This window comes from Carlito syrichta, unplaced genomic scaffold (genome assembly GCF_000164805.1).
Source record: "Carlito syrichta isolate Samal-C Ts95f unplaced genomic scaffold, Tarsius_syrichta-2.0.1 Scaffold306734, whole genome shotgun sequence".
Classification (NCBI taxonomy): domain Eukaryota; kingdom Metazoa; phylum Chordata; class Mammalia; order Primates; family Tarsiidae; genus Carlito; species Carlito syrichta.
Genome location: NW_007250830.1, coordinates 452,968 through 469,017, shown reverse-complemented (window position 1 = coordinate 469,017; position 16,050 = coordinate 452,968). Strand labels below are relative to the sequence as shown.

General features: G+C 51.7%; 1 protein-coding gene across 2 annotated transcripts; it reads right to left on the bottom strand.

The window, feature by feature from the left end:
* Positions 1-846: 846 nt before the first annotated feature.
* On the bottom strand, positions 847-15,060 carry IL34 (interleukin 34). 2 transcript variants are annotated; one of them, XM_008063313.1, is made up of 6 exons: positions 14,700-15,060; positions 9,131-9,264; positions 7,554-7,631; positions 7,113-7,274; positions 1,759-1,894; positions 847-1,536 (listed from the first exon to the last, which is right to left on the bottom strand). In XM_008063313.1, exons 1-6 carry the CDS (start codon positions 14,725-14,727, stop codon positions 1,352-1,354), a joined length of 723 nt encoding a protein of 240 aa, XP_008061504.1. In that variant the 5' UTR covers positions 14,728-15,060; the 3' UTR covers positions 847-1,351. The 2 variants fall into 2 exon arrangements, with proteins under 2 accessions (XP_008061504.1, XP_021570820.1); XM_021715145.1 differs by having other exon boundaries at positions 7,113-7,271.
* Positions 15,061-16,050: the final 990 nt, after the last annotated feature.

Genomic DNA, 16,050 nt, shown 5'->3' with positions numbered 1-16,050 from the left:
CATCACAAACTTTGGGGGACGTCTTTATGTTCGTTTTATTTTTCATTTTGTACAGAGAAATATTCTTTTCAAAAGCGTCTTTTGACTGAAGTAACTTTTCTGGTGCTGTTGTTAACTTGGTCCTTTTTTTTAATTTATTTTCCCACCCCAGGCCTCCCCTCCTGGTTCCTACTCACCCTTTCTCCTCCCCCACCCCCACCCCCTCCATCCCATCTAAACCATTTTGTTTCTTTTCTTTCTGTCAGTTTTTGGATAAATTATCCTCTCCTCCCCACCCCCTCCACTCCATCCTGCCCGATTTAAATAGTCACTGCTACAAGTAACAAATGCACTGTGAAGATTCCAGTATTAATAAAGTTGTACTGTAATTAACACCCCCGCCTCCGCCTGGCTTCCCTGGGCTGCTGCCACTCCCCTGTCCCCATCCCTGCATTCTGCCTGAGCCTGTTGCAGCCCAAATCCCAGCTGCTGGGAGCCAGGCTGAGGCCTCCTGTGGGGGGGGAGTCCTCTGCTCTCGAAAGGGTGGCCTGGTCTTGAGCCCAGACCTTGGAAATACCTGTGCTTTGTCTCTGCTGGGGGCTGTCTGGGGCAGATTGAGGGAGGGGTGATGGCCAGGGTCATTGCCAGGGGATCAGTCTGACACACCCCTTCCCTCCTGCCCCCACCCCCCAGGCTTGCTGTGGCTTCACAGGCTAGGCAGGGCTGGAGGGAACTCCACCTCTGGAATCCCCATCATTCCGCATCCTTGGGTAGGCTCCCTTTACTCCAAATCCAAATCCTCCGCCCCCCCAGAGCCGGACCAGCCCCGCCCTCCTCCAGGCTCACCCTCACAGATGCAAAACAAACTAAACCAAACAAAACGAGCATTTAATAGAAAACAAAAATCAAAGGAACTGGAAGAGCATCCATTATGGCAAGAAGTGGCATCTGGCTCTGCCCTCTACCCACACGAGCTCGCTCGCCTCGCCAGGCTGGGAAGCCCTGGAGTCACTGTATCGTCCCGCTCACCTGCCCGTCAGCGTGCCTTCGCTGCTGCGGGCCACGGGAGATATTCAGCACCTCCTTCAGGTGGTGGGCGGTGAAGGCAGCACCTGAGGGGCCAGGAGCTCTGTCCTCACCCATCTCCAGGTCCCCCCAGTCCCTTCCACTCCAGGTGAGACCATGTCAGGGACCAAAAGAAGACAAGAAACAGTCCCACTCTGGCGCCGCATGCCCCTCAAAGGAAAGACACCTTCCCTGGGGGTCATCTCCCATGGAGGGCTCCTGCCACCACCCCTTGACGTCTTAGGCCCAGTTGAATTTCCGTGAGAGCTGATCTGGCTGCTCCACCCAGGGTCACCAGACAGGCTGCTCAGGGCAAGAGGCCTTGGCCCTGTGCCCTGACCAGCCTCGCTGGGCCCGGAGAGCGGGGCAGGAAGCTGGGGGGCTCCTGGGATGGAGGGTACAGCTGGGCGGCCACACACGAGGGCTCTGTGCTGTGGGGTTGAGGATTTGGCACTTCACAGTCCTGCCAGTTTAGGACGGAGCTTTGTTTACCTGCAAGGAATAAGAAAAGAAAAAAAGACCGCAGGAATGATCAAAACCGTCTTTCCCCCTAGACTAAGCTACAAGTACCCAGGGTCCATCTCAGCTTCCAAAAAATGGCCTGTATCCCCAGGAGTAGAAGACATGCCCAGGAGGGCGCCAATTCTACCCACGGACCTGGACCCAAATGCCCAGCCTCCTGCCCTCCAGTCCCATCCACTCAGAGCCTCTTACAGCAAGAGCAGTACAGCAGCTCCATGACCCGGAAGCAGTTGTCCAGCAGGGCTTTGGGTCGCACCAACTTCAGGCTCATCCCTGGGGCATTCAGGAGAGACAACACCTCTTCTACCTTGGGGCTGACCTCCACATCCTGGAAGGGAGGACACTGTCAGGACCAGTAACGTGACAGGGTCACACCACAGGAGAGCATGGAGCTGCCCCAGATCACAGAAAAAGGACGAGACTTCCTGTGACCAGGAGCCTGGGAGCTATTTCTCACTTTCTTCCTATGGAAGCAGGGAGGGTCCCAGATGTTACCTCACCCAAGCACAACATGGAGGCTTCTGCTTTTCTTTCCTTCTTTTTTTTTGAGTTGGAGTCTCACTCTGTTGCCCAGACTGGAGTGCAGTGGCCGCTCCCGGCCACCGCAGCCTCGACCTGCTGGGCTCCGGCGATCCTTCCGCCTCAGCCTTCCGAGTAGCCGGAATTACAGACGCGCACTACCACGCCCGGCTGATTTTTTGATTTATTGTAGAGATGAGGTCTCGCTGCCCAGGCAGGTCTTAAAACCGCGGGCTCAGGCAAGGCTTCTGCTTTTCTATCCTTGGAGAAACGACCACAGGATGCAGGCCAGGATAGGGAGAAGGTAGGCTATCCTTGATGCTCTAACCCAGTCAGGGCCATCCACTCAAGGAGCCCCTGACCCAGGGAACTATTCTTTAGGAAACAAAGACCTCCATCAACTCCAAGGAACAAGAAAAACCTTCATGAGGGCCACTGAGGCTCAAGTCATACAGGCAGGGCGGATGTCCAGTTCCAAGCCCAAGTGGCTTCTTTTTACAATACTTAACATAAAGGAGCATGTGGGGAACACCACAGGTGCTGAGAGAAAGAAGTCCCTAAGCAGGGGGCTAGGGCTCCTGTAGAAGACATCATGAGAGGCCAGGCGCAGTGGCTCAAGCCTATAATCCCAGCACTCTAGGAGGCTGAGGTGAGAGGATTACCTGAGCCTTTGGATTTGAGACCAGCCTGGGTGAGACCTCATCTCTACAATAAACCAAAAAAATCAGCCAGGCATGGTAGCACATGCCTGTAATTCCGGCTACTCGGAAGGCTGAGAAGGAAGGATCGCCTAAGCCCAGCAGGTAGAGGCTGCTGTGGCCGTGAGCATGCCATTGTACTCCAGCCTGGGAGATAGAGTGAGACTCCAACTCAAAAAAAAAAACAGAGAAGACGGCTAGGTAGCTCAGCCTGTAATCCCAGCACTTTGGGAGGCCGAAGAGAGTGGATTGCCTGAGCCTGCGGGTTTGAGACCCGCCCAGGCAACTTGGCGAGACCTCATCTCTACAATAAATCAAAAAACTAGCCAGGCTGGTAGCGTGCGCCTGTAGTTCCGGCTATTTGGAAGGCTGAGGTGGAAGGATCACCGGAGCCCAGCAGGTTGAGGCTGCGGTGGCTGGGAGCGTGCCACTGCACTCCAGTCTGTGCGACAGAGTAAGACTCCAACTCAAAAAAAAAAACAACAAAAAAAACCCAAAAGGTACAGGCACGTAGGGCATATGCCTGTAGTCCCCACTCCTGAGGAGGCTGAGGCAGAAGGATCGCCTGACCCCAGGAGGTCAAGGCTGTGGTGAGTCATGATCATGCCACTGCACTCCAGCCTGGGTGACAGAGGGAGACTCCGACTCAAAAAAAAAAAAGAGCCGGGTTCGGGGGCTCAGCCTATAATCCCACGCTTTGGGAGGCTGAGGTGAGTGGATTGCCTGAGCCCGTGGGTTTGAGACCTGCCTGGGTAACTTGGCAAGACCTCATCTCTACAATAAATCAAAAATTAGCCAGTCGTGGTAGCACACGCCTGTAGTTCCAGTTACTTGGAAGACTGAGGTGGAAGGATCACCGGAGCCCAGCAAGTCGAGGATACAGTGGCCGGGAATGGCCACTGCACTCCAGTCTAGGTGACAGAGTGAGACTCCAACTCAAAAAAAAAGAGAGAGAGAGAGAGAGAAAGGTCACAGAGACACAAGCAGAAAGTCATGTGAGGACTGAGACAGAGGTTGGAGTGATACAGCCGCATGCCAAGGAGCACCCAGAGCTACCAGAAGCTGGAAGAGGCAGAGAGGGATCCTCCCCTAGAGCCTTCAAATGGAGCGTGGCCCTGCTGACACCTTGATTTCAGACTTCAGGACTCTGGGACTGTGAGGAAATACATTTCTGTTTTAAGCCACCAAGTTTGTGGTCATTTGTCACAGCAGCCCTAGAAAACGTATCCGCAAAGGTGGAGTAAAGACAGCAGGAGAGTAAAGAGGTTCATCTCCACAGCCCACCACTTGGAAGAACGGCTGCTCAATAGATGTGTCCCCTTGCCCTGATGAGATGTCATAGCCCTGTGGGGCCACTGTGCCATCCAGAGACACACAAAGTCAAGGAAAACAGGACAGAAGACCCTCTTCCAAAAAGGCTTTGGGAAGATGATTCCTCAAGATGCTAAAACAGAGTTATCGTGTGACCCAGCAATTTCCTCTTCTAGGCATATACCTCGAAGAATTGAAAACAGAGACTCAGATTCTTGTACACCAATGTTCATTGCAGCGTTATTCACAGTAGCCAAAAGGTAGAAACAATTCATGACAAATGGATAAACAAAATGTGGCATAGATACAAGATGGAATATTATTCATTCATAAAAAGGAATGGAAGTTCTGACAAGCTACAACATGGAGGAACCTTGAAAACATGATGCTGTGGGAAAGAAGCCAGACACAAAAGGATAAATATGTAGCATTCCACTCGTAAGTAGTACCTAGAACAGTCACATCTATAGTGACAGAAGAGTATAGGGTAACCAGTGAGTACAGAGAGGTGGGAGTCTCTGCTAAATGGGCAGAGACTCTGTTTGGGGTGATGAAAAGGTTTCTGGAAATGGACAGTAGTGATGGAGCCCTGACATTGTGAATGTGATTAAGGCCACTGAATTGTACACTTACAACGGAACAAATGGCCAATTTTATGTTTTCAAATATGCTTCCCCCAGCACAGTCCCACATCTTCATCTAGGACTTTGCTTTTACATTTTTTTTGTTTTTAAAGGAGCTTAATGAAAGCAAGAGGGAAAATATGGTAACGAGAACAATGCCGGACCCAGAATGCAGGCAGCATTGCCTTGGACAAGCAGATGAGGAGGTAGAATGACATCATCATAGCAGAGGGGATCTCATTCTGTCACCTAGGTTGGAGTGCAGCAGTACGATCACAGCTCAGCAAAGCCTCAACCTTCTGGGCTCAGGCGATCCTCCCGCCTCAGCTTTCTGAGTAGCTGGGATAACCAAGCATGCCCAGCTAATTTTGTGTTTGTTTTTTAGAGAAGAGCTCTCACTGTGTTGCTCTGGCTGGTCTCAAACTCCTAGGCTTAAGCAGTCCACCTGCCTCAGCTTCCCGAGTGCTGGAATTATAGGCGTGAGCCACCAAGGTCATCCCACTGGAAGCAGAGGGGCAGCCAGAATCCTGGTGCCCACTCCCAGCCCGGATCTCCTGCATTACACTACTATTGGAAGACTTAAAAGAAAAACAAAGTCTGAAGGGGCTTTTTGTTCATAAATTAAATCCATCTTAAGAGTTGGGTTATAGACTTCTGACATTGTTAAAGAAAAAAGATTTAAAGGCTGGTTGAAGCTGAATAATAAAACTTATCCATATGTGCAATAATTTAAACAAGAGAGTCCAGACCCAGGTGGGTAGGGCTGAGGTCTCAAGTCCTCAACCCCAGCCCCTAGCCCAGCTCCCAGGAGCCTTTCAGAGTTGGAAAAGTGACCCTTCCCCAAGTGATGGGTGATAACTCCATTACCCATCTTGCCCACGGGCACACAAGACCCACCAAGGCATTCGCTGGGTCTCCGGTCCTTTACAGGAATGAGAGAGTCTTCCCACTGTCTGTCCTGGGAAAGCTCCAGGCAGCTGCAAAAACAGGTGCTTTTCCCTAAGCCCTTTCAACAAGGGAAGCTTACAGTTGGCCTGGGCTGGGCCTTATCAGCAGATGAGCGGGGCAGCTGGCTGGGCAGGGCAGCAGGCAGATCCCTTGGGCAGGTGTACACCAGGGTCTTGAGGAGGGCTGGTGAGGGGCGAGAGGGCTCCCACGGCCACACCACATGCACAGCCTGCATGAGCACACGATAACCCTGTCACCTCACTTTTTAGTACAACTAAGGCTTTTAAAAAAAATTTTTGAGTCAGGGTCTTACTCTGTTGCCCAGGCTGGAGTACAGCGGCTTGATCACAGCTTACTGCAACCTCAAACTTCTGGGCTCAGGCAATCCTCCTACCTCAGCCTCCCAAGTAGCTGGGACTACAGGTGTGTGCCACCACACCTGGCTATGTTGAGGTGAGGTCTTGCTATGTCGCCTAAGTTGGTCTCAAACTCCTGAGCTCAAGCAATCCTCTTGCCTTAGCCTCCAAAGTGCTAGGATTAGAGGTGTGAGCTACTGTGCCCAGACCATTTTAACAGGAGGCCTCAGATCAATTCCTCTGAATGGGGTGAGGGTAGGGATCTCTTTACTATTTTTTTATTTTTAGTTTTTTTTTTTTGAGTTGGAGTCTTACTCTGTCACCCAGGCTGCAGTGCAGTGGCACGCTGCTCACGGCCACCGTAGCCTTGACCTGATGGGCTCAGGTGATCCTTCCACCTCAGCCTTCCAAGTAGCTGAACCTACAGATATGCCCAGCTAATTTTTTGATTTATTGTAGAGATGAGGTCTCACCAAGTTGCCTGGGCTGGTCTCTAACCCGTGGGTTCAGGCAATCCTCTCACCTTGGCCTCCCAAAGTGCTGGGATTATAGGTGTGAGCCACTGCACCCAGTCTGTTTACTTTTTAATGAACTAAAGTCTGTGGTTTACATTAGAGTTCATGCTCTGTGTTCAGTTTCATGGGTTCTGATGAAAGCATACTGTTGTGTATCCACCATTAACATAAGACACAGAATGGTTTCACCACCCTAAACGTGTCCTGTGCTCCATCTCTTCTTCCCGTCTCCTCTCCCCCACCAAGGAACTTTGTGATGCAGAAACAAAGTCAGAGAGTTTGATGACTTGCCCAGGACCCTAATGAGAGAGGCAGAGCCTGGAACAGGATCTCAGGGCATGACCTCCCCTCAAGCCCAGCCCACCTGATCATCCCAGCTGCCTCTTCCTTCCTGAGGCTCTTCTCCTGTACCCTTCTCCCATGTCTCCCACTCCCCTCAGGACATGCTAGAACTTTCCATGAGCTCACCTCATCCCTGGACAGTCCTTGGCCACACCTCTCAGATGCAGTCTCATGCACGCATACACACATGCACGCGCACGCGTGCCCCACCTGCCGTGCCTCTGCCCAGCTCACCGTGAGGCGCTGCTGGACATGCAGGAGCAGTGTCTGCACTTCCTGCAGATACTTCCAGGATGGGTGGCCCTCGAGCAGCACGTCCTGCACTGACTCGGTGGCGCTGAGACTCACCAAGACCCACAGGTACCGCAGCTCCTGCTCACTCACCCGGGCCCTCTGCTGCAGAGACAGAGACATCATTGGAACCCCCCAGACACCAGCCTCTCAACTCTGATGCCCCCACCCTAGGATTTGCCCCTGCACAGGGAACAGACCATGGGGTATCTGCCACGGACCGCAGGCAAACGTGGGCCTGGGCCGCGGACAGGCTTGTTCCAAGGGCTGGGGAAAGGGCCCGAGCCACAGCCCAACCTGCCAAGCCCAGTGAGCCTCTGAGGCCGGAGTCTGTGGGATGTTGAGGGAGGCAGGGCTTCCCCCAGCCCAGGAGGGGATTCTCACCAGTCTGGTGATGTTGGCGATTCTGAACACCCCCTCGTAAGGCACGCTGATCTTGTAGTTGATGGGAAAGTAGTGTTTCTGGGGAGGTACAAGAACAAACCATGAGGTCGGAGGCGGAAATGACTTAGGCGGGCTCCCCCAACCTCCCAGATGAATTTTGATGTAGGAGGAGAAGACCCTCGGCCCAGCCCTTTGATGGCAGAGGTAGTGTCTATGGAGAGTTAGGCCTGGCCCCCAGCTGGGATAAAAAAAAGCTCGCTTTCCTCAGGACCACAAGAGAGGGTAAAACAAAATACATAGGCTCTGTTAGGGCAGAAGTTTCAGGCCCAGGGGTAAGGATGTACTACTTTATTTTTTTATTTTTTATTTTTCGAGTTGGAATCTCACTCTGTCACCCAGGTTGGAGTGCAGTGGCACGCTCATGGCCACCGCAGCCTCAACCTGCTGGGCTCCGGCGATCCTTCTGCTTCAGCCTTCCAAGTAGCTGGAACTACAGGCATGTGCCACCAGACCTGGATAATTTTTTGAATTATTGTAGAGACAAGGTCTTGCCATAATGCCCAGGCTGGTCTCGAACCCATAGACACAGGAAATTCTCTTACCTCTGCCTCCCAAAATGCTGAGATTACAGGCGTGAGCCACCATGCCTGGCTCAGACATACTACTTTAGGGAAGATATACTATTTGGGGGCTGAGGAACATATTCTAAGATCTACAATGGTGATGGCTGCACAACTCTGGGAACATATTAAAATCCATGGAGTTGCACACTTTTTAAAAGAGTATTTATTTATTCTTAGAGTCAGCATCTCGCTCTGTTGCCCAGGCTGGAGTACAGTGGTACAATCATAGCTCACTGCAGCCTTGACCTCCTGGGTTCAAGTGATCCTCTCACCTCAGCCTCCCAAGTAGCTGGGACTAAAGGCATGCATCACCATGTCCAGCTATTTTTTAAAATTTTTTGTAAAAATGAGGTCTCACTATGCTGCCCAGTCTGCTCTCAAACTACTGTCCTCAAGCGATCCTACTGCCCTGGCCTCGCAAAGTGCTGGGATTACAGTTGTGAGCCACCTCGTCCAGCCAAATTGTACACTTTGTGTACAGCATAAACTGTAAATGGGGTGAATTGTATGGCATATAAATTAGGTCTCAATAAAGCTATTTTTAAAAAAAAAAAGATACCACAAGCTATGTGGGTGTCTCCACTCCACAAAAACAACCAAAGATTCCAATTTCTAGGTCTTTATCTCTCCTGCTAATAAGTGCCTGGGGTTTCCCAAAGGGCTCCTGAAATCTATTCCTGAGTCACAGGGCAAGTGCCACGTGGAGGTGGGGTCAAAGGTCAGAACAAGGAGGAGGGGTGGAAGCCTCAGGAGATGGCAGGGGAGAGAGGTCAGTAAGTACAGACCAGGCACATGGGTTGCTTGTTGGACAAAGGCAGAGAAAGAGGCCATGGTAAGCTCAGGGCTGACACAGTTCCTAGGAGAGGCCCTGAATGTCCAGAGCCAGCTGTCCTGAATGTCCAGGCAAGCTAGGGACCGTGGGGACAGGGACACAGCTGGTGCCCACATGGTTACCATGTACTGAAGGCGGTGCTTGTACTGCAGCTTCTCCCGCAGAAAGCCTGTGACGGTGCACTCCTCACTCTGGGTCAAGGGCCACACCTCCAAACCCTCGTTCCCCAAGGCCATGCCAAGGAGGATCCCAAGATCTGTGAACCACACCCGACAAGAGCACATGAGCACCGTGCACCTCCTCCATGCTGCCCCCACTTCGCAAAGCTGAGCACAACTGTCCTCCATTTGCATGAGTTCTAAACACTCATGGGAGGGATCGTGGTGGGTGCGCAGAGGCCTGAGGCCTTCCCACCTGGAATCCGAATGATTTTCCTGGTATCCTCCCTGCTCTGGCCCCATGGGGCAGGCACAACCTCCCTTCCAGGGGGTGACATGTTTCCAAAGCCTGCTGCTAGATTTTTCCATCAAGGGATTCAGGAGAGGCGGACTCTGATAACAACACTGCAAATGACTCTTGGTCACCCACACCACTTTCTTAGCATCTATCTCAGTTACATGCGGCAGCAGGTATGTAGCACCTGCCAGTCTGGTCATTCTGGGATGCTAAGCGGACCTTACATTGGCTGTTTTGCTTCCTGCAACCAATGAGCCGCAGCCTTCTGAAACATTACCAGTCTTTACCACTGGGGGTCACTGTGACTTCAAAAAAAAAAAAAAAGTCCATCAGAGCAAAAAGAACAAAACATAAATGGGCCAGAAGTGTATCCAAAATACCAACCTCATTAATAAGGTAAAGAAGTTCACATTAAAACAATCAGATGCCATTTTCCATCTATTCAAGTAAAAATGTTTGTGTATGTGTGTCTGTGGCTTTAAAAAAAAAAAAGACTGGGTTTCACTATGTTGCCCAGCTGGTCTTGAACTCTTGGACTCAAGAACTCCTCCTGTCTCAGCCTCCCAAGTAGCTAGGATTACAGGCACACGCCACTGTACTCAGCGTGTTTTGTTTTAATAGTACTTGATGCTGGCAAAGGAGCAAGGCAGAGCAAGGCAGATGCTCTCATTCTGGAAAGCAATTTGGCAATTTTTGTTATTAATGGATTTAATAATGTTCACATCCTTCAACTCACTAAGCCTTTAAAATGTCTACACCCTTTGACTCGCTAAACTCACTTCTAGGAATAAATTGGAAGGAAAACAAAAGAGAGAGACAACCCCCAAACTGTGGACAAAGACACTAAAACGTTTTTTTAAAGAGTTGGGGTCTCACCCTGTCACCCAGGCTGGAATGCAGTTGCACAACCTTGGCTCACTGCAGCCTCAACCTCCTGGACTCAAGTGATCCTTCTACCTCAGTTGCTGGGACTACAGGCACACGCCCCTATGCCTGGCTAATTTTTTTCTTTTTGTAGAGACAAGGTCTCACTATGTTGTCTAGGTTGCTCTTGAACTCCTGGACCCAAGCAATACTCTCACCTTGGCCTCCCAAAGTGTTGGGATTACAGGAATGAGCTACTGCACCCAGCCCATTCTTTCATGTTCTATAATCCATATCTATTATTGCTATAGTCAAAAGCAATGATCAGGCTTTTTTTTTTTTTCTTCTTCTTGGCAAAAATAACCAGGAAGGTTGAGTCACCTGCCCTCTGAGCCACCCCTGGTTCTCGGTAGGAATCATTGACTGGACTTTCTCCACCCATTTCCCAGCACCTAGAAAGACTTTTGTACTTATAGCCCCACTGCGCTGTGCCACACAACCTGTTTACCATGATTTCCCCATCTCCCTCTCCAGATCCACCCTGCTTAGTCCTGCTGCCAAGCTTTTGCTCCTGCGGGCCCCCTCCCCTCACTCAGCTCTACCCTCAAGTCCTCTCAGGCCAGTGCCCCACGTGCACTATGGCCAGCAAGCCCTTCCCCTCCTCAGAACTCTGACAGCCACATTTTTTTTTGAGTTGGAGTTTCACTCCGTCGCCCAGACTGGAGTGCAGTGGCCGTTCCCAGCCACCGCAGCCTCGACCCACTGGGCTCCGGCGATCCTTCCGCCTCAGCCTTCCGAGTAGCCGGAATTACAGGCGTGTGCTACCACGCCCGGCTGATTTTGATGTATTGTAGAGATGAAGGTCTCGCCAAGTTGCCCAGCGGGTCTCAACCCGCAGGCTCAGGCAATCCACTCACCTCAGCCTCCCAAAGGCGCGGGATACAGGCTGAGCCACCAAGCCCGACTGACAGCCACCTTTTTTACAAGGTTGCAAGTTTGCAAGCTGTTCTATACTTCCTCGCCCCCACGCTTGCCACAGGATCAATCCCAATGAACAGAAGACCACAAACAACCCTCGCATCTGCCCCTTCCACATCCGCTTGCTTTCTGTCTCATCTCAAAGTCTCAAACTCTCTCAGCTCGGCACCTGACCTTGCAGGTCAGGATGCTTCCTGCCCCCGGGTTTGGACTTGTCTTTGCCCGACCCTGGGTACCCTCTCGCACAGCAGACCTTTCTCAAAGTCTCACCAAGATTCTCTCCCCTGCTGCTCCCCAGGGTCTCCTTTGCCTTCACCAACCCTCACTGATCTCTGTCTCTAGCACCCCTGCCCAATTCACCCATTACCTTGACCTTGGTATGTAAATCCATAACACAGTCAACCACAGCATGGCCCAGTGCACCGAGCACTCCACACGTGCATCTGGCGCAGTGGGAATGGAAGCAGACATCAGAAACCCCTGGGAACTGGTTGAGGCACCTGTCACTGGGCCCCACCCTGGAGTCTCTGATTCAGGAGGTCTGGGGCTGGGCCAGAGAATCTGCTTTTCTAACAGGTTCCCAGGGGGAGCTCTTGCAGCTGGCCTGGGACCACACTTTGAGAACCAGGGGCCTGGCGAAACTGTTGCAAGCTGGTGTCCCAAGGGCCACCTCTGGTCCACAAGGATTTCGTGTAAAAATAAAAATGTTCATCACTTCCTTAAAAATCAGTGTCTCCACCTCCTGGTTATGGTTAAATCAAAAGAGACTAATCAGGATATAAATAAGTAAATAAATATTAACATTTTATTATTTTGATAAAAGGTTTCAAAATATTAGAGTACAAAATTCCTATGCGATGTGTTCTGCTCCACTGCTAACAATTATTTCACATTCAATGTGCCCATTTAATTTATTAAATAAATTTATTAAATAATACTAAAAAAAAAATCAGTGTCTCGGTCCACACTGGGTCTTCTTTCCCATGTGACTGTCACCACCAGCCACTACTCCACCCCCATGATCCTACACCAGCTGCCCTTCTCTGTGTCCCGTTCCGGGGTTCGGGGCCCGGGAGCTGTGGCCTCAAGGCAGGGAACGTGCCTTGAAGAGATACCGCGTATCTCAGCCTGGTACAGGTGGGCACACAGGCTGCCCCACAAACCCTGTCCACAGGTGAGCTGCCTCTTGGAAGCCTTTCTCTAAGTCAGCAGCCTGGCCGACATTTCTAATGTTAAGCTTCCTTTCAGCTGCCTCCACCCAAAGAAACGGGATGATGAATGGACATGGAGGCCACTCTCCCCGACGCTCTGCACCCCCAGGATCCTCATAGGCAGGGCAGACCCTGATCCTGGTCAGGAGGCGCGCCCGGCCTCTCTCCCTCCAGAGGTAAGAATCCACAAGCTGGAAGAGGCGGCTAGAGGAAGAACAGCGTGAGTGAAGTGCTCCTTTCCTGGCTCCCTGGCCCAAGGTGGTGGTGGGGAGCCTGCCCTCCTCCCTGAGATGACCCTTTGTGCAGTGACAAATGAGGCTTGTCACCTACCCACAGGGAACAAATCTTAGTCTGTACAGTGGGCTAAATACATGCCCCCCAAATTCTCATTCACCTAGAACCTCAGGATGGGACCTTATTGGGAAACAGGGTCCTTGCAGATACTATTAAGTAAAGGATCTCAAGATGAAACCATCCTGGATTTAGGGAGGTCCCTAAATCCAATGACTAGTGTCCTTGTAAGAAGAGGAAGGGACACAGGGACACACAGAAGACAGGTCATGAGAAGACAGGCAGATCGGAGTGAGACAGCCACAAGCCAAGGAATGCCAGAAGCTACCAGAAGCTGGAAGAGGCCAGGAAGGAGCCCAGAGCCTACAGAGGGAGCACGGCCCTGCCGCCACCATGATTTCATGCTTCTGGTCTCCAGAACTGTACAAGAATACATTTCTTTCATTCTAAGCCACCTAATGTGTGCTGATTCATCACAGCAGCCAACATTCCCCAGCACCTCACCTGCTCGGTCAGGAGACCCCACCCTGCCACACAGCCCTGCCCTGCCCTCACCCCCCAACCAGTCCTTGCCAGGTGCTAAGCTCTGCTTCTGGAAGCTTTCTCCCCCATCCCTTGCCTTTTCATTTTCACCTCCACTCAAGAACGGACCCTTATCACCTCCTGCCCTGATGGTGGCAACAGCGATTCCTACAAGCACTGCCAGACTGATCTTCAAAATCAGAGTGACTCCCAATCAGGACTCCTACCCTTAGCTCTCAGGTCCTCCAAGGCTTCCTGTGATGGATGAGGTAGGCACTGTTTCCTGGCATTCAAGGCCTCAGTCACCGGGATCAGCTTTCCATCCTGGCCCCTCACCCTCCCTCCCACTGCCAAGCCCTTGCTCTGCCTAGAACTCGGTCCCAACTCCCCCAGTCCCATTTGTGGGAACCACCCCACCTCCAGACCCTTTCCAGGAGACCTCACCCACACTGCTTCCCCTGCTCCTCATGACCTAGAAGCGTCCAGAACACTGGGTTTGACTGGGTCCTCCCGCCTATCTTAAAGGTCCTGACCCTTTGTACCCTTTGTCACATCCCTTTACAAGGGCCAGGGTGGACCCAGCTCCTCTCTGAATCCCTCACAGGCTCAAAGCCATGACGTCCAGCGGCTCCTGAGCACTCAACTCCAAGCCAGGCATTGAGGACAAAGGTATGAGACAGACAAGGTCCTGTTGTCATGGCAGTGACTCTCCAGTGGGCACGTGGGAGGCACCAGAAAAATGTGTTGAATTTGAGTCAATTAAATTGAATCTTGGAGACTGAAGGGATCTTGGTCTGGCCTCCCACCCACAAGGCACGAGAGGCTTCCAGATCCTTTTTTTTTCCCCTGTCCTCGTTTGAACTTATTTTTCTTTTTACCGACAACACTATTATCTTTTTGCGTTTTTTATTTTGTTCTGTGATGGAGAAAGTGGTGCAGGGAGAGCAGGCTGTCTTCCCTGGGTGCCTGGCTAGACTTCTCCCATGGGTCTTGGGTCCCCAGCACTTTCACCCCCACCAGCCACACCCAGGGAGGCCACCGCTGCCCCCACTGCTCCTCAGCACCCACGAGTCTGGAAAGGTGAGATGCTGCCACCTGCCCGCAGTGCCTGCTCCACCCTCCGACCACCCTGAGACTGTGCCCACCCAGCCTGAGGCTCACACCCCAGTTTGCCCGTCAGAGCCCGGTCAGTGCAGACGGGGTAGAAGGTGGCCATGGGGGTCTCCAGGACGCCTACTGTCGAGCTGGGAAGCATCTCAACTTCTCACCAGCAGGAATGCCCTGGTTGCTATGGCTACAGCAGTAACTGGCTCTGGGCCAAGACTTCCTGGGGCAAGTCCCCAGGGACCCCCGCACCCTGAGTACTCACAGCGCAGCCAGGCGAAGCCCCGGGGCATGGTGGTGCACTGGATGGTGGTGCACTGCGTTTCCCGGAGAGCAGAGGCACTGTCCCCAGCGGTGTGTCCACAGAGGCCCAAGCAGGGCCTACATGGCCTCAGGTCAGCAAAGGTGGCCACCAAGTTGGGGAGGAGCAGCCGGACGGCAGGAGAGGGCAGGTGGCCCTGGAACAGCAGCCACCCTTATCTGCCCGGCAGCGTGGAGGACAGCCTGGGGGCGGTGGCTGCTCGTCCCATGGCAGCCCAGGAGCTGGTCTGAGACAGCAGCCCCGGGGTCTTCCTTCCTGAGGAGGAGGAAGAGAAGAGAGTCCCCAGCAGGCCCCTTGGAATCTGGGGCTGGGTGGCGCTTTCTCTGATTTCTCCGACTGCAGCTGCTCAGTGTGAAATCTGGCTCTAGGAAGAGAAAGGAGGAGAGAAACTGATTATGTAAGAGCAGCTCTGCCACTCAGCCATCAGCCACAGGCACAGAGGAACCACCGTGCACACCGCACCCACAGCCTTCACGGGATCCCGTGCCCTGGTGGCTGGCCGCTCAGGGGCAGGGCTCCCACAAGAAATGACTTCAGAGCCTCCAAGCAGCAGCCTCAGTCCAGGAGTGAGTTACGATGACACCAGCTGGCAGCCTTGGGCCTGAACAAAAGCAGGACCAAGGATTGAGCAGGCAGTGTGTGTTCACCCATCAAGGGGGCTTCCTATAGGAGGTGAGTTTCCAGGTAAAGTCCATGAATGACTCAGGCTGCCAGGGAAGTAAGAAGGCAGTAGATGGGCCCAGTGCAGTGACTCATGCCTATAATTCCAACATTTCGGGAGGCTGAGGTGGGAGGATAATTCCAACATTTCAGGAGGCTGAGGCCAGGAATTTGAGACCAGCCTCGGAAACAAGCGAGACCTTATCTCTACAAAAGAATATATATATACACATATATTCGTATATATGTGCATATATATTTTTTTTTTCTCACAGATCATTCACCTCCAGACTTAAACCTCTTTTCATATTACCCCAAATCCCCTTCCCCTATTACTGGGGTTGCCAGGTAAAATACTGAGCATCCAGCTAACTTTAAATCCCAGACAAACAACAAATATTCTTTTTAGTATGATTGTGTCAGGAATAATTTTTTTTTAGTATAAGTATATCCCAAATATTGCATGGGACATACTTATGCTAAAAAGTATTCATTATTTTGGCTACATTCAGCAACCCTAGATAATAATGAGGTAGCTCTTCTTGGGAGCTTAGGATATGCTAAGCCCAGGCTATATTTATTGAAACCTCACAATAGTCATTTTTTTTTTTTTTTTTTTGAGACAGGTTCTCAC

Bases quoted from the DNA above. Each gene is read 5' to 3' on its own strand.
- IL34 (XM_008063313.1), bottom strand. From the start codon at position 14,727: ATGCCCCGGGGCTTCGCCTGGCTGCGCT. The intron at 7,632-9,130 runs GTAACCATGTGG...GTACCTCCCCAG, and splicing joins AGCACCGCCTTCAGTACATG to AAACACTACTTTCCCATCAA. The intron at 1,537-1,758 runs GTAAGAGGCTCT...TATTCCTTGCAG, and splicing joins GCTGCTGTACTGCTCTTGCT to GTAAACAAAGCTCCGTCCTA.